Source organism: Labrus bergylta, chromosome 15, assembly GCF_963930695.1.
Source record: "Labrus bergylta chromosome 15, fLabBer1.1, whole genome shotgun sequence".
NCBI lineage: Eukaryota > Metazoa > Chordata > Actinopteri > Labriformes > Labridae > Labrus > Labrus bergylta.
In genome coordinates this window covers 14,524,321-14,552,207 of record NC_089209.1, presented here as the reverse complement: position 1 = coordinate 14,552,207, position 27,887 = coordinate 14,524,321, and the positions used below count along the sequence as shown (strand labels likewise).

At 39.9% G+C, this 27,887-nt stretch overlaps 1 protein-coding gene across 1 annotated transcript; it reads right to left on the bottom strand.

Annotated features, from left to right (window-relative positions):
* Window positions 1-55: 55 nt before the first annotated feature.
* Window positions 56-27,609, bottom strand: snx17 (sorting nexin 17). Its single transcript, XM_020638883.3, has 15 exons — window positions 26,769-27,609; window positions 21,034-21,108; window positions 19,089-19,206; window positions 17,412-17,476; window positions 15,026-15,136; window positions 12,906-12,996; window positions 9,637-9,724; window positions 6,594-6,663; window positions 5,831-5,923; window positions 5,376-5,579; window positions 3,109-3,237; window positions 2,799-2,876; window positions 2,352-2,426; window positions 2,224-2,265; window positions 56-2,113 (listed from the first exon to the last, which is right to left on the bottom strand). The coding sequence occupies exons 1-15, from the start codon at window positions 26,826-26,828 to the stop codon at window positions 1,994-1,996; spliced, it is 1,419 nt and encodes a 472-aa protein (XP_020494539.1). The 5' UTR covers window positions 26,829-27,609; the 3' UTR covers window positions 56-1,993.
* Window positions 27,610-27,887: the final 278 nt, after the last annotated feature.

The window sequence follows — 27,887 nt, the reverse complement described above, 5'->3', positions numbered from 1 at the left end:
GCTTCATAATGATGAAAGCATGACATGGCCCATAAACAAAGCAAAGACCACAGTATGATCTGATTTCAGAGTTTATTGTAGCGTCATAATTCCTGTCACTGACCTTTTACACTTCAATCAAAATGAAACGCAGCGGAATGAACGAAAGTCGATACAATCTTCATGAAATCTGACATTTGTTGTTAAAAGTGATGCTGATGATAAATGCACTTTCAGTTTGGCACCTAACACACATTAATGAACAAGCAGGACCTTGAAGCTTCCACATACATGGAATTTGACAGGAAATTAAAAAATGATTGGTAATGTCAGAAGGAGACATTTATATTGAGAACATTATGCCGACAGTTTAGGCTACCAGTGAGAGTAAAGCTGCTGATAGGTTGGTATCCGTTTACATGTAGAGGCTTAAAAAACACGATGACAGATGCTAACAGCTATAAAAATGGAATGACGTCTTCAAAAGAAAAAAAAAAAAGCGGGAATTGTTCATTTTGTTGCTCGCTCACTAAAAACTTTGTTCTCCAGCACTTGTGATCACATGAGCGTCTTCATCAAAGCACCTTATCTTCTAAATCCTCTGAGATGATTGGCACAATGTACATACTAATTACAATGAACTGAAGCCTGGAGGAACGCTCCTACGACGCCATCACTCGCCCACAGAAAAGACAGAAAATCAGATGCAGAATTTGTAAACACTTTACATTTGAACTAAAAAAAAAATGCCTCTACACATAATGTAAACCATGATACATGTTAGTCCATTTCAATTTTGTGTTCTATACAGTTTAGATTACATTTGATCTATTGGATTACAATAAGCTATTGATGATAACATATTAGTAAATGTTCAGAATACTTAATTGCATGTACATAATATAAAAAGTGACATTGTCATAATTTTTTATGTTTATTTTGTGCAAAATGCTTTAGTAAACTATAATTTGGCATTTATGAGAAACCTTTAAAAAATTGGTCCTGAAAAAAAAAAAAAAATCTTCGATGGATTTAGAGAGCCACACACAATGTTTAAAGTCAAGCTTCCACTCAAACATTCATCTCCACCTGTAATACTGTGCAAAGTTCGGCAAGATTTAGGAAACACCGGCTGACACTCGCGCTTATTTGAAGTTTCAACCAATGTCTTGTTGAATGATACGGTGGCCCACGAGGCAAAATAAAAAGTACGAGTTAAGGCATCAGACTATTTCTGAAGGCAGTATGAGTGACTGTGCCTCTAAAAACATGACTCATCATCTGCTGAGATATTTACCGACTTGGCACATGAGGAGCGTGACACACTTACAGTATAAAAACATGACATTTTGGTATTTAGCCAAGCCAAACGTTGATCATACATAGAAGTAAGCGGTTGCTGTGAAATGTCTACAGTTTTTAAAGTCAATTTCAACACATTCACTGGACTCTTGATCATCATGACCCCAAACATCCAGCTCTGCTGTTTTATCACTAGTGCCAGGTCGTACTCAAACTTTGGCCTTCTGGTTCAGAGGGAACATGCAGCCACTAAGGGAGGATCTAGCAGGGTTTTTTTTCTTCATGTAGTTTATATTTTAGACTTACGTTGTACCTTAAGAATGTAACTGCCTAATAGTACTTTACTTCTGCTGTAGATGACACACCAATGAATCTGAAGTAAGACATTTTCAGACCTTAATGTACTGCAAGCGTCCCTATTTGAGTACCTGTAACTTTACATGCTAGTTACTGTATGTGGCCACGAGTTTAACAGCACAGGGATTTTGAAATTGAAATGATTGAAGCTAAAGTTCAAATCTAGAGTAATATAAATGAATCTGTCAAAGATTAAATGAGAGCTTAAGGCAGCAAATTCTCCAGGAAAAAGCTACAATCTCGCAGACTTGGACACCTGTGTGGTTCACATGGCTCGGCTCAGCTCAGCTTGTAATCTTTGTCGGCCCAGTTGCTGAGAGTGGGCGATGAAGAGGGGCGTGGGGCGGATCATGGGTTACAGGTCGTCGTCCCCGATTCCCTCGAAAGCGTAGTTTCCATGGAAATCATTGCCGCTGATGTCGTTGGCGGAGTTGGAGGCGCTGATCCCTCGGAGTGACACCGAGTTCAGCTTGGTCTAAAGAAAAAAAAATCAATGATGTATTTAACAGTGACGGTGATTTATTAGAAAACATTTTAACACTCTCACACCATCAAATAATTTAAGGGTGAAAAAAATCGACTCACTGAGAGTTTGACGATTTGTTCACGGCTCTGGTCAGGAGATTCCTGCAGCAAAAACAACAGGAGTTCAATTATTCTGCAACTAAAATCTATCAAAAGTCAAAGTAAGAGCATGCTATTCCTTTTCTCACCAGTAGAGGGGGGGATTTCACAGCTTGCTGACTGTCTGTCCTGTGGATGGAGCCGTTGTGTCGTTTCCTCAGCATCTAGAAGAGGATGGAGACAGCAGCAGAAGCGACAAAGGTAAAAAAAAAAAAAAAAAATGTCCCGAAAATTGCTAAATTTACTTTAAGATGTTTTAATTTTAGCACTACAAACCAATGAACTACTAATCCTATAATCACTACATTAAAAAAGAAAGATATTTTTGATAAATCTGTTCTGCTCAAAAAAGAGGCTCTGGCTCTTTTTATGTGTTATCATAAGTAAATCTATAATAAAACCTGTCATATCCAATAGGGGAAGCAGGTGTAACATCCTATGCAGATATGAGTATCTTAATATTCAAAAGGATGTGGACCATTGTGCTGATATTTAATGACATCACTGCACTTATTAAATGGATATGTTGTGTGTACCTTCTTTATGCTGCCTCCTGATTTCTTCACCATTAATTCGTCCACCATAGACTGAAGGCAGATACTCATCATGATAGCCTGAAATCACACAATAAAAAAAAAGACTTCAATCATTATGATGATGGGAACATATCTTGTTTGATGAGTATTCATTCCAGTGTGGTTTAACATCTTTTAAGACATTTTGAAAATACATACCGGTCTAGCTTGAGTGTGGCTTGAATGCATTGACCATAACAATCACTGTGATTTAATGCTCTACTACGCCTAATGCTGGTAGCCCCCACGCTGAGCCCGTCTGACTGTTTACCTGTTGACTGGTGATGGTGACCCACTGCAGGCGGTCCTTGCTCATCAGATACTCGAAGGCCAGCTCCAGCTTGACTTCACATTTGGATGAGCTGCAGGGATTTGTCGTGCCGTTTGTTATCGGGACTTGCTGCAGAGTGGGACACAAAGAAGGAGAGTTAGGATTCGGTCGTCATCATTATCTTCTTTTAAATTAGCGATGCCATGCACCACAACTGCTATCATCAACCGCTTGGGATTTATTATTTAATTTATCCTACAATTTCCATTTCTTTGTCATTCAAGTAAAATATGTCATCCTTAACCGAACCCCAGCTTGCATTCTTAAGCCTGCTATTCAACATCATCAACTGGAGGGTTGTGTAAGCAGCTAGATCACATCTGCTATCCTTTATCTCCATGTGTAAGCTGCAATTCTTAAGCTGCTGCATCACCAACCACAGGCACCCAAATCTAAAGGAGACGCGTGCTAAAAGATTAACGTGGGTGCAAAGAGAGAAAGACAGAAATATGTGCAAGTGCAGAATTTTAAATGCCTTCACGAAGCACACACACACACACACACACACACACAGCTCCCTGGAGATGAGCCCTCATTCCTCATTAATGGAGCCTCTGCTCCTCACTGTGACGGTTTCCTGTGGGCCAGAAAGTGTCTGCACCTCCCATAGTAACAACACACGAGGATAACATAAGCACCGAATGTGATGTTTTGAATAGTTAGTCGGAGAGGAAAGGGCTCATTAAAATTACTCTGACCTCTTAAAATGCGCTCAGGAATTAAACACCCCACTGGACAGCGAGAGGGCTCAGTCCATAATCAGACGAGCCAAAATGTATTTTAATTTTAGATGTGTTGCTATGTGTCCACATCTCTGTGCAAATGTACTTTTGGAGAAGCATAAAAAGCTTCTGTGATTCACATAATGACTCTGCTGTTCCAATGCTGATGCAACGCAAAAGTGAGCAGTGTTCCCATCACCATTTAAATTAGGTCTTGCGACTGTGAATGTTCATCTTTCCAAACGCTGGCTGGAATGATGTGGATAGAGCTGCACAGCATGCTTTTGTCATCTTTTTTTTTTTTTAAAGTAAAAAAAATAGATCGTCATGCTGTCTCTTTTCAAGATGAACAACTCGTTGGAAGCAGGAGAGAAACATGCAGATTAAAGACGGATTAACTGTGAGGTGCAGGATGGCTGAAATGTGTTGTAGGTGTAGCACTAGCTGTAGCTTTAAATTCCTCAAACTAAGCAATTGGGAACTTGAACTGGGAATTGCCCATAAAAAGGAAATGGATCTAAAGTTGGCATTTCTTTTTAATGTACCCTTTCTTAACACACTATTTACTATTTAAAGTCAAATGACATCATCATCAGCTCATCAGGAAAAGCTTTTTTACAAATGTAAAGCTGACTGTGACTGATGGGTCATCAGCCTCTGACAATTCTTGAAAAATAACACAACGTAATCATTTTCAGTTCCTTTCTTCTCTCTCACTGGCAGTGAAACATCTTGCATTGATTAATTACAGTGAATCAGTATGTAGTCCTGATGAATCAATCAATGTCCTCCACTCAACTGAGTCTAACAGCAATCTCATGTTCACTGATCAATTCAGTCACGAGGTGACCGAATAAACAAGCCACATATATTAGTCTTATGGTCTGTTTTGTGTCTTTCTTCCTGTAAAGTTTTACTTTGAAACTATGTATTTATTATGATGTCATTTGAGTTGTTAGGGGAGGATGTAAACAGAGAAGCATTGTAGCTGTTTCCACTACAGATCGAAAGCAAGCACTATTCCTTCACACCAACAGACAATTATCAGTTTAAAGAAAGGATGTTACTGTGTGTGTGTGTGTGTGTGTGTGTGTGTGTGTGTGTGTGTGTGTGTGTGTGTGTGTGTGTGTGTGTGATGCTGGTTCGATCAATGCAGCACCATCCTGTGTGGGCTATGTGTTTGGGTCATTGGACTGATGAGGATGGATAGTGTGGAGGTCAGCACTTCAGCGAGAAGTAGGAGTAAAAACTACTGCTTGGCAGAACTCAAGACATTTGTTACTGCAGCAGCAGCGGCGGCGAAAGGCTGTACATAAACAAACAGGCTGCTGCATCTATTCTCCGCCAGCTCACCGTTTCATAACAATATGGAGCGATTCCAATTGGATTATTACTGTTTTATTATTACGAGATACAGAAAAGCTTCAAGGTGAGTCCACTCCCCCTCACTTTCTCACACAGACGCACTCGCAGAGTTCCACTTACAGAGGACGTGACTCGCCAACACCTCATGCGGGTGACCTTGAAGCTCCCCTCCTTCATCTGCTCGTTGGGCAGCTTGACGTGGAAGTTGAGCTCGTTGTTGCCGGCGCTGACGATGACTTGGCAGCCCTTCTCCGGGAAGTCGGTGACACAAGGGTCAAACTTTATAAAGCCATAATATTTGAGAGTCTGACCCAGGTGGATGAACTGGGAGAAAACACGGAAGAAAAAACATTATGAAAATTAAAAAAATAACAGTCTTTGTCTAATCCCCAAAGAGAATACGTTTGAATTATCTGCTGAATTATTTAAAATTCTTATAAGGGGGAAAAAAAGAGGCTAACTGCATCACAGATTGTACTTTTGGCTGTTCTCGACAGAATTATCCCCTGTGAAACAGCTGTATCCAAGGAGACTCTGTAGAGGCACAATCATCTGGAGGAGATGCCCTTGCTTACTTCTTTCTTGGAGCCTTTCTCCTGCAGTGATTTGAGCTGCCTGTGCTGGTCTTTGTTGACGAGTATCCAGCCTCTCTCAATGTCAGATACTGTCTGAAGATACAAAAGGAAGAAGTAGGTCGTCATCTTTCTGTATGGGTTTACAAAACAAAAGCAGGTTTTCTGTGTTTCTTTGGGTACACATGGGAGAAATCACACCCTAATCTTTTGATGTAAACAGTGCGGGTCAGCGAATAATTACGCAGAAACATGCACACTCTTGCAAGCACTGTTTATTTTCCCCTTGATTTCCTTTAAAAAAACCTTTCCTATTAGACGTGCAGGCAGCACTCAGCAGTTCCAGATTTTAATCAAGCTCGCAACCCCTGAAAATAAACCTGCTTAACACGACAGATCACAGTTGTTGCATCAAAAGCGATGTGCTGCTAACAGGATCACAGAGGAACACAAAGACGTACGAGAGTCAAGGTGCTGCAAAGTCAGAACAAGCTGACATCGCTAACAGAGAATAGAGGGACCCAGGGGACAGACAAAAGCATTTTGGAGGCTCATAGTGAAGCTTGGTTTGGCTCTGTTGTTCGCTGGTGCCAGGCAAACTCAGAACAGAAGCTAAATGAAAACAAATTAAATCACGCCTTGTTCTAATTTCTGTTTGCTTCTACATCCCAAGGCGACACTCATTTGAAAAGGTATTTTTGAGAGCACTTCAGCTGCTGAAAATAAACAACAGTGTCTGGATCAGCTAAGTCATGCAGCCTCTTACCTGGGCATAGAGCAGATTCAGGCCCACTCTGTTGTCCATGACATCACTATCGTAAGCCATGTCCCAGTAGCTGCAGAGAATAAAGACACAATCTTTATTAATCTATTTCTATTATGAATTACATTCAACAAAGAGGCACGGCTACAATTCCACACCTACTTACAAAACCTGAAATAGCTTCTATTTGTCACTAAATATATCATCTGCTGTGATTGTCTGCATAGCATGAAACACGACAAATCAGCAGCTGTGCTGCTAATCACACACATCTCAAAGAAATCCTCATCTCTTAATGAGTTTTCACTCAGGTCAAAATGCATTTAGTTTTTTTTAAATAAGAAGTACCAGAATGTGAATATGAATTTTCCTGGATTCTTTCATCTTGATAATTTTGTGGATAAATTATTTAAATCTGTTGACCATCTAAGGGTAATTCTTCTTTTAGGTCTGTGCAGCTGTAATACATGTGTAAGACATCTCATAGCATCAGAGCTATATGTGGATTGGAGCCATGTGTATGTTGTGAGCTGAAAGGAAACGTGATTTACTGAGGTTGAAGAAATGTTTATGTTTGACTTTTACAAGCAGATGTAATGTCATCTTTCTAGCCTATTAGAAGTGTACCAAATTAGAAAGGAATTTGTAGGCTGTACCTGCTAACAGGATATAAGCAACACTGTTAACATGAAAACTGTGTCAGCCGCACCCCAAACTCAACACAGAATCATATGAACTCATGAGGGAATGCTTCATCCTTCGCTTTATCTAACAAAATCTTGAACCTTAAATGAGGTAATATACATGTTTTTCTACAAATATCTGAATTGTCACTATTAATAATGAAATGCCTAAAACGACCTGATATATAATCGCCTTTAAAACCATGAATTATTTGACATATTTCTGAAATTAATGAAATGAGAAAGACTTGCAAGCTCCTTTCTGTTTCACTCATTGTCCAGTGAGTGTGGTGTAAACATCTACATTACACTTCTCTCCTTGACCCTGGGTTGTCTGAAGGGCATGTGTATCAGAGTGGTGTCTGAGGCAGCACTGTGGATGTATTAGAGGGTGTTTTTTTTTCTTCTTCTGGTAAATCTGTGCAGAGATGTGTGGGTGCTGGAGGGCAGTCTGAAGAGTGGAGCGTGACATTCGAAAAAAAATGCATGAATTCAGTTTGAGGAGAGGGAATCACATCTGGGATTACATATGAACATGGCCAAAAATGTGCTTCAAAAAAAGCCAAACATGTTTTAGACTTTGAATTTAAAATGCTCATGGGCAAAAATCTCATTACACTCGTACACAGCACGTTGCTGGGGGGCATGGAAATTTGACATGTTGTAGCTGCGTGACACCAAGGCTGCTAGTGGAAGCAGAGGTAGTTGATGAGAAGCAGGATGCATGACTACTTCAGCTATTCAAAGCAGGTTAGAGAAGAAGACTGAGAAACTGTGATAGGATGAGGGAAAGGGAATAACAGAATACAGACAGTGGACTCATTGAGAAAACCTGCTGAGGTATTTCAATTAATTTGATTTTGAATGAACTCAATGCAAATAAAGAGTACATGCCATATGCAGCATGTTTGCTTTAAAAAAAAAAAAAGTGCTACTCCTGATATACAAGAACTCAACTGTCCTCAATTTCAGTTCTGTTTCAATTTCTTGAATTCTGTGAACAAATAATTACAGTTTTTTGGGTTCGAGGTTTCACTGGACACAGGCGACATTGCTTCCATTTTCAGCATGCTCTGTTAGCCAGAAAACAGCTTTTTTTTTTTTTACTTCTTTTGGACCAGATCCTCCTCTGGATCTCGTACACTAAGGGTCTGTTTTTCCTCCACCTCCACTTGTTAGTTCTACATTCATTCTTCCCTCGCTGCTCTACACTCCTCAGAGAAACTAGGTCAGGAGGACTAAGAGTCTCCTTGAGGCAGAAAGAAAGTAAACATCCTGTGTACCTCAGTCAGCAGGAGGCTGGGTGACGACACGTGAGGAAGTAGAGAATTGAGGGGGGGGGGGGGGGGGGGGGGGGGAGCTTTGGTCTTTATTCGGTAGAACAGTCACAGAGAGACAGGAAATGTGGGGGATGACATGCACCAAACAGCGTCAGGATCGGGAGTCTGACCTGCCACCAGTGACTCGATGACAGTAGCCTCTGTACATGGGGCACCTGATCCACCAACCACGCTAAACCGGAGCCCATTATGGATGCTTTGTATTTAAAATGGAACCAGAATGATTGCTGATGCTGAGCGGAGCATTCCTCTTCTCTTTAGTGCCAATAACCTTCATCTAAATCGCCAACCTATGAGAAAAAGGCTTTTCAAAACATTTTGGTACCGTATAAGGTCAGTTAAGGGACTTTCTCAGAGATGTGTCGGTAACTTGTTGTGGGAATTGATGCTTTGAATAATTTTCAAGGATTCAACTTGCTCAACGTCAAGTCTTTTAACACATTATCTGGCATGTTATGCAAACTCACGAGTATTTTAAAGTTTTTTCCAAAAGCAAAAGGTGGAAATCATTCAAAAGAGTTGTTTGGTTAACCACAGAAGATATTCCCCTTTATGATGAAGAGAATGTCAAACATGAAAGAATGAATACTGTTCTGAGATCAAACTTTAGATGCATGTCCCCGTCTCATCCCTGATTTTTTTCTTGAGCCACAGTCAAGTGCTCCACCTTCCTGCTCTTGATAACGATCATCAACAGAGAGATAAATTGTCAAACAAATAAATCTGGTTTCTTTTCCAAATTAAATAGCTCTTTGTAGAAGATGGTGAAGTCAGATAAAACAGCGGGCTGCTCCGACAAATTAAGAACGCATGCTTCACTGCAGATAAGGAATTAAAGGAGCAACACCCAGAATGACACACTTAAACTGGTCCACTGAAATAAATGATACCGCATTTAGCAGTTCAGTTTGTTTACTGTGAACCAGCTGCCTTTATACTGACTTAGATAAATAATACATGAAATGCAGTAATAATTATTATTTGATGCAATACAAAGTCATAATGTGAGCAGGTGGTGGGTACCTTTTCCGCAGGATTATGTGAAATTCAGAACTCCGCAGGCTGGTGATGGAAACATAAGGCAGCTCAAACTCCTGCAGCTTCCGGACAACTGAGAGAGAGAAAGAGAGAGAGAAACAACTTCAGTTAAGTCCCAAGGACATGTGGATAATGATGGCAACAACAAACAATGAAGGATTGGAGAACTCCATCTGGACAGGTCCCAGGAGGCTAACACTTTTCATATGTGTGAGTTTTATAATGTAGAAAAGAAAGATAATGGGCTCTATGTGTGTGTGTGTGTGTGTGTGTGTGTGTGTGTGTGTGTCCCTAATCTGCAGCTGTTTCACTGCATCCTGTTCCCTAAGGAGAGTGGAGGAGATCTCAGGTGCTTAGCCATGCTGCTGCTGGGTTTCCAGGCATCAACAAAATGAGCAGAACACCTCAAATCCGATGGCTGAACAGCCCTTCAGTTGGCAATTATGTCTGTTAAAGGATTTTTTTTTTACATCTTTGTAGGCTAAGATGCTTAGAGGAGGCAGGAAAACATACACGTTACTTTGATGTTTGAGAATCTCTGCAGAGACTTTAAAAAAAAACAAAAAAAAACAGATGCTAACTGAAGGCTTAAAATGTTTTGGAATCTTTTTTTAAGCAATCAATCTGTAAAAAAAGTGAAAAAAAAATGTGGAGAAGAACAGCAGCAGAACTATTTCCAATTGCTTCTTCTTGACATGTCTTTGCATATTTTACTTCACACTTTGATACACACAGACTTGTGGAGAACGTACTGCCTGTCAGAGAGGGACTGACTCCTCAGAGTTATCCCGTCGTGTCAATACTCCCACCAGTTTTGTTTGAATCGTGGCCTGCTGCGCTGGATTTATTCTAGTAGTCGAGTCATATTCAACACATGGCCGCTCTCTTTCAAACAGCTCAGAGTTTCAGACTTAAGCTGTGCCAAGAATATACAACATGCCTGCAATATTTTACAGATTCCTCCAAGTTCACCTGGCAGGGTTTTAAGCCTGCCTGGAGAGGATTTGGCAGGAGGATTGGGGGAGTTTTTTGGCAGGTGGAAAACGGGAGAGGAGTTTTTTTTTTTTTTGGCGGGGACTAAATGGGTTTTGAGCAGAGAGGGCTGTGATGAAATGGAAAGAAAGGGAATAGAAAACTGAAACATGTTGTGATCTGACTGTGTTGTGTTCATTTGACATAAAATATGGGTGAAAATATCCTGCATGATTGGTGTTCACAAATTAATTAACCCATTTGTGCAAACAAATGTGTCAGCGCCTCCTGGGAGCTACTTTGTATAGATCAGAGGATTACATGAGAACAGAAAAGGATTTAAGGAAATGATAAGAATGAAATCTGTGCCTTTAAAACAGTACAACAGTTCAACTGATGTGTCTCTTAAAGATGTGGAGTATTAAAGACGACAAAGAATCTGTGACGACACAGCTGAGGCATGGCTCAGAAAAACTATGGCACTAACAGCGAGTCAAGAAAAAGACATCCAGACATCTAAACGTCCATCCTAACTGCTTCTGACTACAGAAGAATACAAAATAATACTCACATTTATAGATCAAATACAAACTTTTACATAATACAAAGTGGAAAGAAATTATTTTTCTCTGAGTACAATCAATAAAAAGTTGAAAATAAATTTACCTAAAAAAAAAAAATTTAGAGTAGAAAATAAATCATATTTAGAATATTATAAATTCAGATGTATTGTAGGGCTACCTACATGTTTTGTGCAACATACAACACACTAGTGTGGTCATTGGTATATTGTTGTATATATTTAAAAGGTTAACAAATGTAGCAGGCAGGTCTAACTTCTGAAACCAAAGATGCATCATGATGTGACTATTATATTGGGGATCTATTATCAAATGTGTGAAGTTGCATAATAAGATAAAGGTCTTTGTGTCAAGTTATAATGTGAAACAAGAAAAGAAATTAGGACAGCACTCAAATTGTATTTTAAATGCCACACAAACATTTCGAGCAGACACTCTTCATCAGCTTGTAACAGGAAAAAGTTATCATTTTAAACATTTGTGTTTGAACGTCTTATTTTTTCATATCCCCTCTCCGAGTGTTCCCAGAATGTTTTCTTTCTGATTCCTATGATGATATTTGGCTGCTGTGACTTCACAGTCTGACAATTGATAAATAATGCGCCAGTTCAGTTATCTGTTTTATGTTGTTGACAACAGACTTCACATACAAACAGTGAAGAACTTTGGGGATGCAGAGTTGTTGGGAATTTGTATTTATTTATGTACAAAAACATTCCCGAAACACAAACAAAAGATTGGAAAGAGAATTATAAACAAATGTTTTCTAGATTAAAAAAAAAACAAATACTTTCTTCCAAACACAATACTATTTATTTGTCTATATCTGTCTCTTTCTGGCTGAAATCAAATCAGACTGTCTGCAGAAGAACTGTGGACTCCCCTCACAGTCTCCAGAAAATGTACTTAAATCATTCAAAGTTGGCGTTGGATGCCGGGCTGTTTCGCAGCTGAAACGAGCTTCTTGGTTTTTTTTTAGAATTCCAATTGCAACAATCGTTTGTCACCCTGATGAGTCTATTGTGCAAGCTCACGCCAGTCTAAACACTGACTGCATTACTGTGTTGAATGAGCAAACCCACATACACACAGGCTGATTCTAACCGACACTCTGTGATGGTCCTAATACATGAATGATGCATTAAAGCCAAAGATACAACAGGAACTCAGATAGCGCACACAAACCCTCACATGCCGTGCAGATCTTTTAAAAATAAACCACAGTGAATATCCAAACAGAGACACAGATTTAGAGAGCTGCTGAACTGCTGCCAGAGCAAACTCTTTACGCTTCATTGAGGGGAATTTAGAGTGTAAGAAACTTTCTGCATGAAATTACAGAACGTAACTGTCCGTAAGTGTCCCTGTTTGAAGAATCTGTACTCTGAGTACGGGGTTATTTGTGTGTGTTTACAGAGAGGATATGATAAAGTAGTACATTTCAGATGATTTCATGAAGTTGTATTGCACATTTAGTTTATTTGATAAACATAATATCCTATCTGATCTGAGCTGTCAGGATTTTAAAAAAAGAAGCTCTTATAATGCATAAAATTAATTCCAGACCGACTCTAAATAATCAGAACTATTAAACTAAAGATTTCCTCTACTGAGAGTTTACTCTGCCTTCTCCTATTTCTTTTAATAATAATTAACTTGGAGATTAAACAATGCGTTCGTAAAACTTGTTCTGCGACTTACATGTTAAACCTCCGTCCACACCTTCTCGGACGAGGAAGAGGCTGAAGTAACCCACGAGGTCGTCTGGAAGGTCAAGCTTTGTTGCCACAGTCTGCAGAGAGATGAGACACAAAGAGGGTTCATGTTCAAGGTCAAATGTAATCAAGTTATTCCTATGTAAAGAAGTGAGAGTGTTTGAAGAACAGACAAGATGAAAATTTGATTTTTCTTTACATGAAGATTGTACTGTGACAGATGGAGATCAAAAACTAGGACAAAACCAGCACAATACTTCAGATGTCTTTTTCAACACCACACTTTAAAAGTGAGTGATTTGAAATGGGGATGAAGTCTTGAAGTTTTTCACAGAATGATTATGTGTCTCGGCTTTGTTTTGCTATCTGCATTATTATGATTGTGTTTAAGCTAACTTATGTGCACCATGAAAGCAATATCTCTTTCTGAGACCTGCATAGAGCATTATCGTAACATTCTCACACAGAACAACAACTTTATCACATGACAGAAAAGACAAATCAGTGCTTAATTGAAGCCTTTGCACACTGATTTAGTCTTTTTTGGATGCGCACAGAAACCTGTCACACTGAGTCCAATGCGTTTATTTTTCTCTAATTGAGAAAATTTGCAGTATGACACAAAATGTCTCGTACACGCAGAGTCATCAAGCAGTTAAGTAGATTTTGTGGTTCTTTAACTGCTTAAAAGAAGAAAAAAAAAAACGGGTCTGTTGACATCAAAACAAGACAAGAGCAAGGAGAGTTCCGCCTGTTCATAAAGGAGCTGCAGGATCATCCAGGTGTATTTCAGGATGTCAGTGGTCCAGTTTGATATACTTCTAGCTATACTGTAACCATACATTTAAAAAAAAAAAAAAAGCCTACCAATCACTGATTCTGAACATCAGCTGGCAGTAGGTTTAAAGAGGCTATATGTAACTTTCAAAAATACTGTGTTTGTAGTGATACTGCATGGCCGTTAGGCGAACTGCACCAGTAACCTGTTGCTCCCTCTCCCTCGCGTGCTCGTCATACGTGCTTGTACGTACACAAACGAGCATCATCATCATCATCAGGAGCGAAACACTGGATATTTACCGGCATAATGTTTACAGAGGAGCTAAGTGGTCTTTTTATCTTTTCTCTAAATTTAAACTCCTTAGATTCCAAACAAGGCCACAAAGATCCTCCATGTGAGTACAATTGTTGGTTTTAGAGACAACACAGTCCTCCTTGTTTTGATATCTACTCGGACACCTGCTGAGGTGAACACAGGTTAACTAACTGTGGTTAAACTTTCATAATAGCACTTTAAGAGCCACCTAACAAGCTGGATTTACAGCCAAGAGAAATAAAGAACACGATGATGAAACATCAGTAAACTTCTCCAGTTTCCAGTTTTCCAGTAAACAGTTTCCTGTAGTGATTCTCTTCAGATTGTGTGGTGATGGTCAATCAGAGAAAAGTGGATTCACTAATAAAGTTGCATCACAGTTAGTACTAGGTGTAAAAAGAAGCACATATTTATATGATCAAGGTGTTGGTTTTCAGGTTTTCATTCATCATAATCTCTAGTTTGGTTGTTTGATCCAACCTACTTTATTCCAGCCTCCCCTCAGTGTGATGTTTAATTTGTTTAGTTGCCTTTTTCTTATAAGGGGGCGATTCAAATTAATATAAATAGTATTATTTAAATTATTAGAGAAAGGCCTGACACATTATTGCTTACCTAAAGGACATTCAGGAAGTTTTTTTTTTTATTAACAACAGAGATCAAGTGTGTCTACTTAAAGTGACATGAACACTGTAGAGGTTGTAAATAAACTCATAGATGATAACCTTATCAAATGATATGATGAGTGCTTATCAGCACTCATCATATCATTTGCACTCATCATATCATTTCCAGCTATAAACACAAGTTCATGATCAACAAACACCTGATTATATAACCTACTCTCTCATATAACAAGTAGAGCACCAGTTACTGGATGTACACACTTTAAAAAAATCTTAAACCTGACACTTTTTTATGATCAAGTTCAAGTACAAGCCCCCGGTAGTGAAAAGCTAGCATGTCTACTGTTTTGTTTATGTGCTTTTGAACAACTTTAGAGCACTCACATCGAGGACGTCCTCCGTCTGATCCGAGGTCAGGATGTTGACTGTGACCTTCTGACCGTTGGAGAGGCAGATGTCTAAAGAGACTTCTTCTGTGGGAATCTGCTGCGTCTCCTGCGGGAGCAACACAAAACACAACAGGCTTTCCTTAAGCTTCATGGGTAAGCTACGTGTTTTCATTCTTGTAGGTCGATAACAAAAAAAATCTAACACAGGGACATCAGCAGACGGAAATGTGAGCACAAAAATATATTACAAGTGCAGCTGGGTATATTCTAGAGACGAGACAGGAACCACTCTTACCAAGTTCATTGACTAAACAGACTTAAGTACATATTTAAGTGTCTAACTCTTAACTCTCTATAACTTACAAAAGCAAACAAGTCTATCAGGAATACATAAATTACATAGTTGACTGAACCTGCTGCCGTATGGTAGATCTCAGAAGAAGTGATGAACAGCATACTGCACAAACAGCCCGTTTTTCATTCATTCATATTTGGTTCATTTGGTTTCCAACACAGTAACACAACATGCATCATACACAAAGAAAATGTGGTACCACTTTGTCCACAGAGGGCGCCAAAATCAACATGAAGAGAAAGCTCCTCCGAGAGCTTTAAGAGCTTTAAGATTGAGACAGAAGCAGCGAAAACAAACATCCCGCTTGATCGTGTCTTGAGGTGGCTTGATTCAGATTATCTTCATGACAAAATGACTGTACCAAAAAAAAAAAAACAGTCAAACTTATTTTCAGACAGATTCAGCTGACAATGGGGCAGATTAAAAAAAAAAAACAATCTATACTGAGCACTATGTCATATGTCATGTCAAGTACAACATTGAAATGTGAAATGCATTAAATGCAACACAATTAATATCCTCCTAAAAGTGATAGCCATATCCAAACGTCTTTGTTTGCTATTCAGTTTTCACATTCATAAATATGCTGAATTAACTTCAGTTTTCCATTTGACTCAAGCTAATTATTAATAGATTGTTTTCTATTAACAAACATGCAGACTTTTACTTCCATTCAGTATTAAGAAAAGGGAAGAAAAAGTCTCCTAAAGCCCAAAGTCCAGAGTGATGTTTTCCTTTTGGTAACAATGGGAAGCTGGGAAGAATAACTGAGGTGATTTTTTCATAAGGAGGCAAAACAAGATATCAATTATCTAGATTGCTACAGATTCATTTTCTTTCAATCAATTCATCATCTGACAGATTATTGCATATCTAGTTCTCCCCTCCAGTTGTGTAACCATGTCAACTCAAAGAGAGATGAGAACGTGGTTTTCATCAGTAACGGTGTGTTTGTTTTTTTTCAGTGTTTCCTTCACTGAACAAGGCAGGTGATGAAACAAAAACACCCCAAACGAATGAATAATTAATAAGGAAAATAAACCAACTGCCAAAAGGGAATAATATTAAAAAACAAACACTGATAGCTTATTTTATGGAGTATAAAATCTTAAGCTCAGCGACTCGTGCCCTCAGGCATTCTGTCACCACGCCTGTTAATTCATCTCTGATCATCCTTGCTCTCTCAGCAGGGGGGGGTCTCTGACAACATCCCCTACTACTGAAGGTTCAGATGAAAATGACGAGGTGGGGTGGTAACTCATCTCCTATTCTGCACCTGCTGTCCTCGCAGTACATAAGGAGCTGCAGGGGGGGAGGGGAGAGAAGAAGACAGAGGAGGAGGAGGAGGAGGAGGGGGAGGGCGACGACAAGCAGAATGAGTGTGACATGGCTGCAGACGGATGAATCTGTCTGTGAAGGTTATTGGATTTACAGCCCTCCTGGCAACACGGGTCACAGCTTGAATGCTGAAGTCTCAACCTCTCTACCTGGTCTAAATAAGTCATCAACACCCGACCCGTTTGAAATGGTCTTTAATGTCAGGCAGCAGCAACAACAGCAGCAGCAGAGTTTGTTCTCTTAGAGCATGGTCCTCTTTGTTTAACATTTTAGTTCTGCAGAAAGGACTTGTTGGCAAATGAGGTGGGATGAATCATCTTTTCCATTTTTTAATGACATAATAGTTCAAGAGAGACCCAGCTCCCACACGATGCGACTTTTATTGCTGCTGAATGTTTGCTCCCCCCTTCAGTTTATGTTTATAATTTCTCACATTATCTGCACCCAGAGCCAAACACAGTCTGAGAAAAATCACAACATCCTCAAATGTACAGATGGCATGACCCAAGAAAAACTGTGACAAACACGCAGAAGACAGCTCCCTCTTCACTGGACCACAATGCCAAAAGTAATTACTGACCGGGCAGAAATGAATGCATCAGCCTTTTGGTTCAAGGAGCACCACTGCTGACCACAGTGACACAGCAGAAAACAGACAAGTGCAGGTACAGGACCAAAGTCTACCAACCTGCTGTGCTTTCCTTAAGAAGCTGTTGAACATCTCACTGGCTCCAAGTAAAGGATCCTGACGCACTGTGAAAAAAACAAAACACAAAAGGAGGAATAAGAGAGACCAACCAGGAGAAAGAATCATGTTGTACTATTCAGTGCTATGGTAAGGGCAGAGGATGTCATGAAAACATTCTTCAGCAATAAGTTAAGGGTCTTTTACAGGATGTAAACAAAGACCTCATCAGGCGGAGATATTCTTTTTAGTTTCCCTCGCAGTTTTTAAACTTTGCTGCGGTAAAATGGGTGGGTGACCTATCTTAACTTGCAACAAACAGCAGTTTGTGAAGTGTGTCCAGTATATGCAGTGCATCACTTGTTATCAGGCAAAGGTTAAATAAACTGTTAATTATTACAAAGCAGTTGAATCACATTGTAGTAGTGTCCTCTTTGGGTAAATAGCTGATGAGATGTTTTTTTGCTCATGTCCTTTGTTTTCTAATGAGGTGATTTTCAGCTGCAGAGCCGTGCATTTAATTATCTGCATGATAACCCTGCATGACTACAACATGCCCGAGTGTGAGTGTGTGTGTGTGTGTACTGTACACTATTGTCCTTTAACAAATGAGTCTAACCCTCTGACAAAATGTCAAACTTGTAAGCCATCTGCGTCAGAAAAGATTGTGTTTGTGGCCGTTCATTTTCCATAACTATGCAAAAAGCCATGATGTAACCGAGCGCACTCGCAGCCAAGAACACCCTGTGTGCGTTTGCTCCCAGACTATGAGCAAATACACACGAGAACAACGCTTCCTTGTTCTGCTGTAACTGCCAGTGCTTGAGAGGATTAAAACAAACCCCTTCGCATTGCTAACTGCTCCACTTATTCATGTGTGTTTTGCGGAAAGTTTACAACTGACTAGTTTGCAAAATTTGAGAAATATGCCGAAAATTCCCCCAAATCCGATATCAAATTGGGTGCTGAACGTGATTAATATTTCCTTTTCTAATCGGCCATGAGGAATTTGAAGTAAAAGGTAGTAGTTCTCTGCTTGTTTTTACACCCAATAAACACAAAACATTTAAAAATCCTTCCAGGTCTGCAATCCTGGCTAGAGGTTTTATTTTTTTCACATCAGGTGTGTCAGCATAACTCTGTCTAGTGAGGCTTTGGCTCAGTGTCCCAGCTCAGTCTGTGCTCACATCATCAGTTCTTCAGTGAGACATTTTTATGTTTTCATGTGGCATCAAGAGACCAGTGTGTGTCTGTGTTTGTGTGTTTGTGTGTGTGTGTGTGTGTGTGTGTGTGTGTGTGTGTGTGTGTGTGTGTGTGTGTGTGTGTGTGTGTGTGTGTGTGTGTGTGTGTGTGTGTGTGTGTGTGTGTGTGTGTGTGTGTGTGTGTGTGTATATATGTGTGTGTGGCTGGGCTCCCCGCAGATACCAAGCCAACTCATTCCTGTGATTGTTGTGGAGAAGAAAACAAAGTCTTAGTCTGATCTTTTTTTCGCTCTCCACATAAAGAACAAATACCCGCTTACTTAAAAATGGTGAAATAAAACCTCTGGGATTTGAGTCCTGCAAGTCAGGGAAGAATTGTATCCAATTTAAACCCCTGACAAAATCAACCACATTGAATAGAAATGAGACAGAAATAAGACGGAATGCAAGACGAGCCCATTCAGCATGAATAACCTACCAGCCTGCATGTATTTCTCCAGCTGCTCTCGTCTCTGTTCGACCTCGGCAGGAGTCAGCGTGAAGATCTTCTTTGGAGGGAAAGCAGGCACCACATTGCTGCCATATTCTTTCTTTATCTGTTGGTTTCAAAACACAAGTAGTGAAGGTGAGTTTGCAGGACTGCAGGTAATACAACTGTTATTAATCTCATTCATGCTGGATGGCTAAATTCATTGTTTAATGAATTTCAGAACATCTGTGGAATTCGCCTGAAGCCATTCACTTCAGCACAGAGCAGCCTTTTCAAACATACTCGTGGATTCCGTCTTTTAAGAGGTTTATTCATGCTGCTCAAGATGAATCACAGGTTTATTTTAAGGTTTATTTCATCGACCAGCTAGTGAAGTTTCCATCCCTTAGCACAAACATACACACACAGAAACACATACACACACATCTGGAAGCCTGAATGTCTAGTCAGTCCAAGTTTACTTTGTCTTCCAGCTTCTTGACTCATTTCTTCCGACTTTCTATCACTTGAGGGCTGGCTGCTTTGAACTGTGCACGTCTCAAACTATTAAACCCTCATACGTAAAAAAGACAAAAATATTTCACAAATTAAACGTGCTTTAATTTAACAGAGAAAAACTTGACATGACGCTCATCATGAGGGAAGTCCCCCCCCCCCCCCCCCCGGGAAGTCCCCCCCCCCCGATTGTAAAACTACTCATGCTTTACACATATGGTGTAAAGAGAGGCCGGGCAGAGAGTGTGAGAGAGAGAGAGAGAGGTGATTTTCACCTCAGTGTTCTACCCTTTGGTATTTTCCGTACGTCAGAGCCTGCACTGGTCACACATACCAATAAGCTCCCACAGCCACACACACTGAAGCACAGGTTAGGGATGTATCCACAAAGTGGAGCTTAAATCAGAGCTGGGACTGCGGCTTTTTAGAAAATCTTTCCTTATTTGCACTCTTGTATTTAAACAAGTCTGCATTTTTTTTTTTTTTTTTAGAAGTATGACTTTGCTGAAAATCATTAAAAAGAAGAAAACAATAGAAACCACTAACAATCACATTTTCCCTGCATTAGCTGTGTGTGCCCAGTTATCATTAATGTTTCAGGGTCAGGCATTCGCCACTGTGGGGTTGGTCCTTAAAGATTCAAGTGTGTCGTCCCCACACCCTGTTGCCAGGCAACACCAGCAACTGTCAGCCTGGATAACACAGACTTGAGGAGGGAGATAGCAAAAGTTTGGCCCCTTGCTTGCTTATTTATTAATGTGTGAAAGCAGGAGGCATGTCTATAAGACTGCGTTATATACTGCAGTGTACATTTTATAGTGCAAAGAGCTCAAGGGCCCAGCAAATAAATCTCCCTATTCAGAAATATGCAACCCCTTCTGCAACTGGATTTGTTTCTCAATATGTACATAAAGACTTCTCACAAATTAGTTCACAATCAGCCATGGCACTTCAAGAAAAAGGTGCATGCCGATTCCACTAAGTGTCTTAAAACAACGCCAACAAATGTCTGAGGCTCTGTGTGAAGCTTCAGTAACGCAGAGACCAGGGAACCAAACACTTTCCATCAACATTTCTTTCTCAGATTTGGTTCCTTTTTTCCCCAGCAGGTGAAGTGGAAGAAAGGCCAAGAACATTCCTTCCATGTCACCCGCCTCCTCCACTAACCTCTTTCACAAACAATACCGCCTATTAACATGCAATAGTCTTGAGTCTGGGAGGAATAACACAGCACCAAACCTCAAGCGAGCGTGGTCGTGATTCAAAGTGATGGGAGGGCAGCGTATTGACCGTGCGACACCGAGACGAGCGAAAAGGTCACGTTGGGTGGATGTGGTGGCATTTAAACAGCTCTCAGTGCAGCTAACATGCAGGACTGACTCTTGTGGTCCAAATCACACCAGCAGCACTGCGTTTATTATCGTGGTTGGAGGCTTACCTGTTCATGGAGGCCCAGAAGTTGACTGTAGCGTACTCGACAGTGCAGCACTCCATTGACGTGGATGTTGTAGGCCTGTGAGAAAAAAGTGAGGACAAAGGTAAGGAGAACAACGGTTTAAAGGTCTGACTTCAGAGTTGTGCTGATACTGATAAGAGTATCAAAATCGCCCCGCTGAAAACGGGGGTGGGGGGGGGGGTGGGGGGGGGGTGGGGGGAACTGTACTGATTCCATAATAATAACAGGTTGGTGCTGTTGAAGAATGTAATGTAAATGGTAAATTGTCACACTACCCATTCACACACTGACGGCAGAGGCTGTGAAGTAAAGTGACCATCAGCATTAACTAATCCCATACATACACTTTAATACACCAACAATGAAGCAGCAGGAGCAACTTGGGGTTAGGTGTCTTGCCCAAGGACACATCGGGCCTGTAGCTGCAGGAGCTGGGGACCGAACCCCCCCAACCTTCTGGTTGAGAGATTACTGACTCTACCACTGAGCCACAGCCACCCTTACAAGGAATTTGGAATGGAAGACTCCCAAGGACGTTGTTCCAAGGATGTTGTCACTGAATATGTTAATTTTGGTATGTGCAAGCATAACGGAATAAGGATAACCGTACAATGACGAGGATGTAAATGTAGATGGTAACACTTGAAGTAATAACCGTTTATCCAACAGAAGCATTAATTATTTATTTTAATCCTGCCGGGGTTGGAGAGTTACGTAGTATCCGCCAATGCTCAAATCTAACTATTAGAATTGGTGTGGAAGAAAATGGTACTGGAATATCACAGTCCAACATGATGCAAAGAAATGCATCAAAAGCTTGTTTGAAGTTTGAAGACATAAAAAAAATGAATGAATTAACTCTAGATTTAAAATGATAAAGCGTAGATAAATATCAGTAAGTAGTATGAATTATACTTCTTATTTCTCTCACAATCTCAATCCATCTTCTAGTTTCTAACCATGGAGAGTTTCCTCACTCCTTGACTTTATTAAGGAGGGCCAAACAAACAAAGTGTGAATCGGATTTGATCAAACCCTGCTGATTTCCACAGAGGAAAACAGAACCTGCCGCACAATTTTCAATCACAACAACGCCTTGTTGAATTATGCAGAGGCTAACAAATACAGAAGAGCAAGAGTCAGGGCAAGGGGAATCTTTAGCTCCTTCTCACTGGCACCCCTCAGCTTGTTTTGACAAGTAGAGAAAGACTTATCACTGGATACTTCTGTGCAAGAACAACAACAACAGGGATCAGCCATCCAAAAATCTGCTTTCCATCATGGTTAGAGCCAATTTAAAAAAGAAAATCTTTTTTTTCCATGTCAGATTCTTTATTAAGTGTTAGAAATTACTCTAGATAAATGGTTTGGTCTGAGGTTAAAGAAAATCTTTCAAGTTTGCTCAAACAGAAACTCAGCCAGAAGACAGCAAGCCTGATTTGAAAAAAGTGTTCTGTTTTAGTTTTCTCAAGGTCATCACTTCCACTGTAACAACAACACCGTCATCACTGTTAGAGAGAAATCCTGACACAGACAAAAAAAATCCAACACTAAAAGAAATCAGAAGTCATGGCTGAAATTAGCTTAAACTCTTCTGTTGTGATGAAAAAATAACAGCTGGGGCTAAATTGCACAGAATAATCATTATCTATATGATACTTTTTACTGACTTGTGGTAATAACGATCATAAGAATACTCGCTCCTTATATGTTCTATTGCCTTGATCAGGCTGCGTACGGCTCTGGCCGAGGATGGGGAAGTGCTTCTGTCTGCTTGTTCGGGGATTTCCCTTTTTGCAAAAACTGGTGGCACTTTAATCTCCTTCAGTGGATATCTAAAGTCTACATGTTTGGTCATCTGTCAAAGAAAAAGAACAAAAAAAAGTTCTGAAGACTGCAGACAACCCTGTTTCATGTAGTTGCATCTCATTGATGATTTAAAGTCAACCGAAGAAAACAAAAAAGGTAAGTGAAAGTCCTGAAGAAGAGAGGAAATATAAAGAATATGTGACAAGGCCAGTGAGTGAACTAAAAGATGCACATGTCAGTAGGATCCAGGCAGGAAGTTAGAGTGAGTATGCACAATGTCTAGTGTGTATTTTTTTTTGTTGATAAGACACAAAATAAAGCAGCCCACAAGTTTCTGGGAATGTTGTGCAAGCAATGCAACCTGTGTTGTCCCAAGTGAAAGTTTGAGTTTAACTAAGAAATGGTTGTAAGCAGATCTTAGCGAGGTCCACTTTGTGTTTGATATTTAACACAGATGACGGATTAAACCAAAACGCAGGCGGAAAATACAGCTAGGAAGAAGAACTGCAAAACCCATCTGACAGATAGTTCAAACTAAACAAGAAGAGAAAAGTCAAAGACACAACCAGCATCAGCATCAATGATCTGAACACATCACAAAACACTATCAAGAAAAAAACTTTGCAACCTGTTGAAACATGAAAGTGAAAAGTGAGCGGTCACCAAACCAGCAACACACACTACATGAAACTCAGAAAAAAACTTGAGAATTATGTTCTCAGAATGCAGGAGAACATGCCGTCTTTAGATTAAGCTGTACAACATGGAATTCAAATGCGGAAAAAGCATATTGTAAAATCTAAGTAATCCTGACTTAAGAGATTTGTACAAGAAATAAGATTGGCTTGCAAAGAAAAAGAAATGTAGCCCTAAAAAAAACATGTTGGCCATACTTATGTACAAGTCAAACTAAATCACGGGTATGTAACATTAATGTCAAAATGGCTTTTCTTAAAATATTCTCAATATGTAAGAAGATGAAAATGCTTTGACATTCTGTGTGCAGTTTTATAAAATTCAGTACCAGTTTTATAATTGAGATACTTTCAATCATGTAGTAACTCAGAAGCACAATAAAAATTCTCAATCAAGTTATAATATAACCCTATACCCTATATATTGTCTTGTCAAGATAATAAAGTCAGAAAAGCTTTAAAAAAGTATCTTTTCAAATCAAGAAATTGGCACATATTGGATTAAGATTTCTCATCCTACTTCCCAGTACATTTTCCTTCATAGCGTTTTAATTATGTGTGTCAATTATATTGTCAAGCGAGTTAGTCAAACATTCTCTGGTTTTACTTTCTTCAGTTCAAGTCAGTGAAAGTTCTTTTGTCAAAATGTACAGTATATGAAAATAAACGAGGAGTCATTAGTACTCATTCTGTTCTGTCAGTTTGAAAAAATGGAAGTAATTTGACCTCATTTTGGACAACGAGACGTAATGTAAACCGTTTTACAAAAAGCATGAACCCAAGGATTAATCCTCAAATAATTGGCAAATATTCAGAAAATAATTGTTTGTAGCAGCCCTACTTAACAAATGTCTGACTTAGAACTTAACATTGCATTTTAAATAAATGTGTAGTTTGACAGGAGGCGTCCGTCTGTTTCCAGTAGCCGTGCCCCAACATGTGATGTGTGTATTTATGCTCTTTCTTTTTCACATAAAACGACATGTTTGTGAGATGAGATCAACTCAGAGGAATACTAAGATAGTTCTTTATCTGAAAACATTTTCATCTTTGTGTCCCTAAATGTGAACATACTCTTGACTGTTCGATTAGATTCAGGCAGGCTGTTGAGCACAACTAACATAGTTAACAAAACTATAAACAGAGGCTTGGTTCTTATGTCCCAGTATGTTCTTTAACCAAAGTAAATGAGTCACCATAACTTAGCAGCAAATTCTCTCTCTCTCTCTAACACACCCACAAACACCCAGAGACATTACAGTACATGTCACATGAAGCAGAGAGGAAGCTACAAGTCTACAAGGCAAGAGGAAGTGTGGCAGAGCTTTTGATTTGTCTCTGCTTGCACAGGAATGGCACCCTATTTAAAAACTTGCAAGCAAAGCTTGTTATTCTAAAAAGCTCTGTGCAAACGCGGCAGATTCTGTGGCCTGCTGGTTCAAAGGTAAACAGCCCATCTCTCAGCATTACAATCAAGCAAAGTCCCTTCCTGTTGGCTGGTTAAGGGAAGGTCACATTGACAGTCACACGACTGCCAGGCAGCGAGGTGAAAAGCAGGCACTTTAACGTTCCCACTGCAGTACAGCAAGAAAGTGTGCTCAGCCAACTGGAAAGTACTAGTACTAGATGGCACCGGGTTAGAAACAATTTAATTTTCTACAGCAAGACTGATGTGTTGAATTAAACTACAACAGATCAAAATCAAATTCCAGCATAGAAAATATCAATACTTTTAGAAATATATGGCAAAGTTTACATCTTAAGCGACGCTGGTGCTTCTCGAAGCAGACACAACTAAATGTTAATGAGTATACTCCAAGATACTGTATGTCTCCCATCTCTGGAGCACATGGAGTCAAGATGAAAAATAGTTGTTAGCAGGTGCATGACATAGAGAACAGTCATTGTGTGTCCACATGGAAATCAGATGTTGCAGATGTTATTTCACAACATCTGCGGATTATGAGAGCCACAGCACCCTTCTTCAAAACATCTGACACTAAGTCTTCTTCTAATTAAAACTATTTTTGATGCTCCTTAAGATTTTTTTATTTGCTTTGGTGTTTGTTCATAAAAACACAGATTCATAAGTAACTGTGAAAATGAACCAAAACTGTTTCCTAGCAACATAATGACGTGTGAGCATGGATGGGGGGGGGGGGGGGGGGGGCATGTTAATAGACACATTCATGCTGGTGCTATTGTCTGAATCATCAAGAAGAACAAGAAAAGGAGAACTTATTTGGGGCGGTCAGTAATTCTTTTTAACAATACTGCCTCTGCCAAGACTTGTGTCCTCACTGTTTCTGTCACTGGTATAAGAGGAAAACAGCAGACTCATCTCCTCAAGTTTAAAAAAAAAAAAAAAAAAAAAAAGAAGTTCATGGTGCTTCACTGCAGCTGTCCTTGACTAGCCTCCATGAATGATCCTCCCTGAACTCTAAAGAGCATGTCTACCAACGTGTCAAGGCAATGCAAGGTGTAACAACACAACACAGTGGCAACTGAAGGTGCAATAAATTATGGCATGAAATAACATTCACAAAAAAACAAAAAAAGAAAGAGGAACACAGAATAGAAGCAAAGATGAGCATGCAAACCATGGAAGATGATGGAGCCAAACATGATTAGTCTACTGCTCTTCATGACTGCTGTTGTTGACAGTTATATATTTAACTGGGAGTTGTTAGAGCACTGAACAATAGAGTTAAGCAATGTGGTTGTGCTTTTTTTCTCTAAATAGAAAAGGAGGACTGCTGTATTATTGTAGAAAATCTGAGAAAGAATTTAAAAAGGAAGAAAGTGCTGACTTAAACCTTTTCAACAAAAAAGGAACTGTGTTGGGTGGCTTTACACTAAATACGAAGTATGGCAACAATATAACACATAGCTGATCAAATTCATCCTGAAATATTAGGACTGGGGGGGGGGGTATTTCCTGATGAATGACCTTAAAAGTTTCAACAACTATGTCCCTATTTTTTTTTTTTTTAATCCTTGCGAAATATGGTGCCTTCATTTGTTACAAATTGGCATTTTGTGGTCTAAAGGCTGTAGCTGGATGTTTTTGATGCATTATGTAGTAGTGTGCCCTATGGTGGTGAATCCCTGCTCTTGCAGTGAGATCATTTATAAAGGGTAAACATAGAAAGTCGCGAAGCCTGTGGCCGCGAGCTTAGTGAAATCAGGTAAAACACAAATGATCACGCTCACCACATAGGTCGATCCATTTTCTCCCGAACGAACCTCCGTCTCGGGGATGGAAAAATGCATTTTCACTCAAACACACACTGCAGTCTGCTGCCCAACGAGAGTTCCTTGAACGCCACCGCAGCTCACGATGGAGAAGAAGACAACCACAGTTTCTCCACGAAGTCCACCACTGCTGCTGCAGTGACTGTCGGCGGTGACTACAGAGGAGGAAAGGGGGGTCTCACACGATACATCCACTGGACTGCAAGTCCAGGGAAAGCGTTGCCAGGCCGGGGGGGGGGAAACTGCTGACGACTTTAAAATCTGCCAGAAAACTCATGTACGAACTAGCACTGGCATTAAAACTTCTCCCACGTCAGTGTCAAACTTTTCTCACTGCCGTTCCCGCAGCAGCCATGTTGCAAGTGTTAAGTAATTATACCTTCACTACTGGCGATGTAATATTCCTTTTGGCACACTTTTAAGTAATACGTGAGCAGTTTAAATCCCCTACTGTCGCATTTGACTTTCAGCGTACACAGGTAGCTCCGTTCATTGGCGTCACCAGATGAAGTTCCCCCGGATAAAAGGTGCAGTTGATTTCTCCAAAACACAGCGTCGCAGAGCCGATGGCAAACCTTTCGAAATAACAGGGTAGACACTTGTACTTGCGTTGGTTTTGCTGGGTTTTTCCTGTCTCCTAGGTTTGTTGAAGAAAAAAATCCGTAAAGTGACGGAGGAAACTCATGGATACAATGTGACAAAATATCAGAGAGAACACGTCGATGTATCATCACCGTTAGACCTGCTGTGTGTTCAGTGCACCCAGCGGCCCATCAAGAGACATTGCAACAATCCCTCTGGGCGAAACCATCTAGCGTTCAGCCAGGGGGGGTGGGGGTGATGCAGTTAGTCCTGTTTAAAAAACAAGACAAATAGCACAAGTCCAGTTTATTTTTCGCACTCGATGATAAAATATGTTCATTAAATGTATTCCACGAGCCACAAAAATGCTTACATCTATTTTTTGGAATCTTTTAAAATCGCTAAAACCCGAAGTGTCCACTTTATTTGGTGAAGACCAATGTTACAGTGAAAGCGTAGTCAAGATTCATTACAATCACAGAAATGCGTACAGCC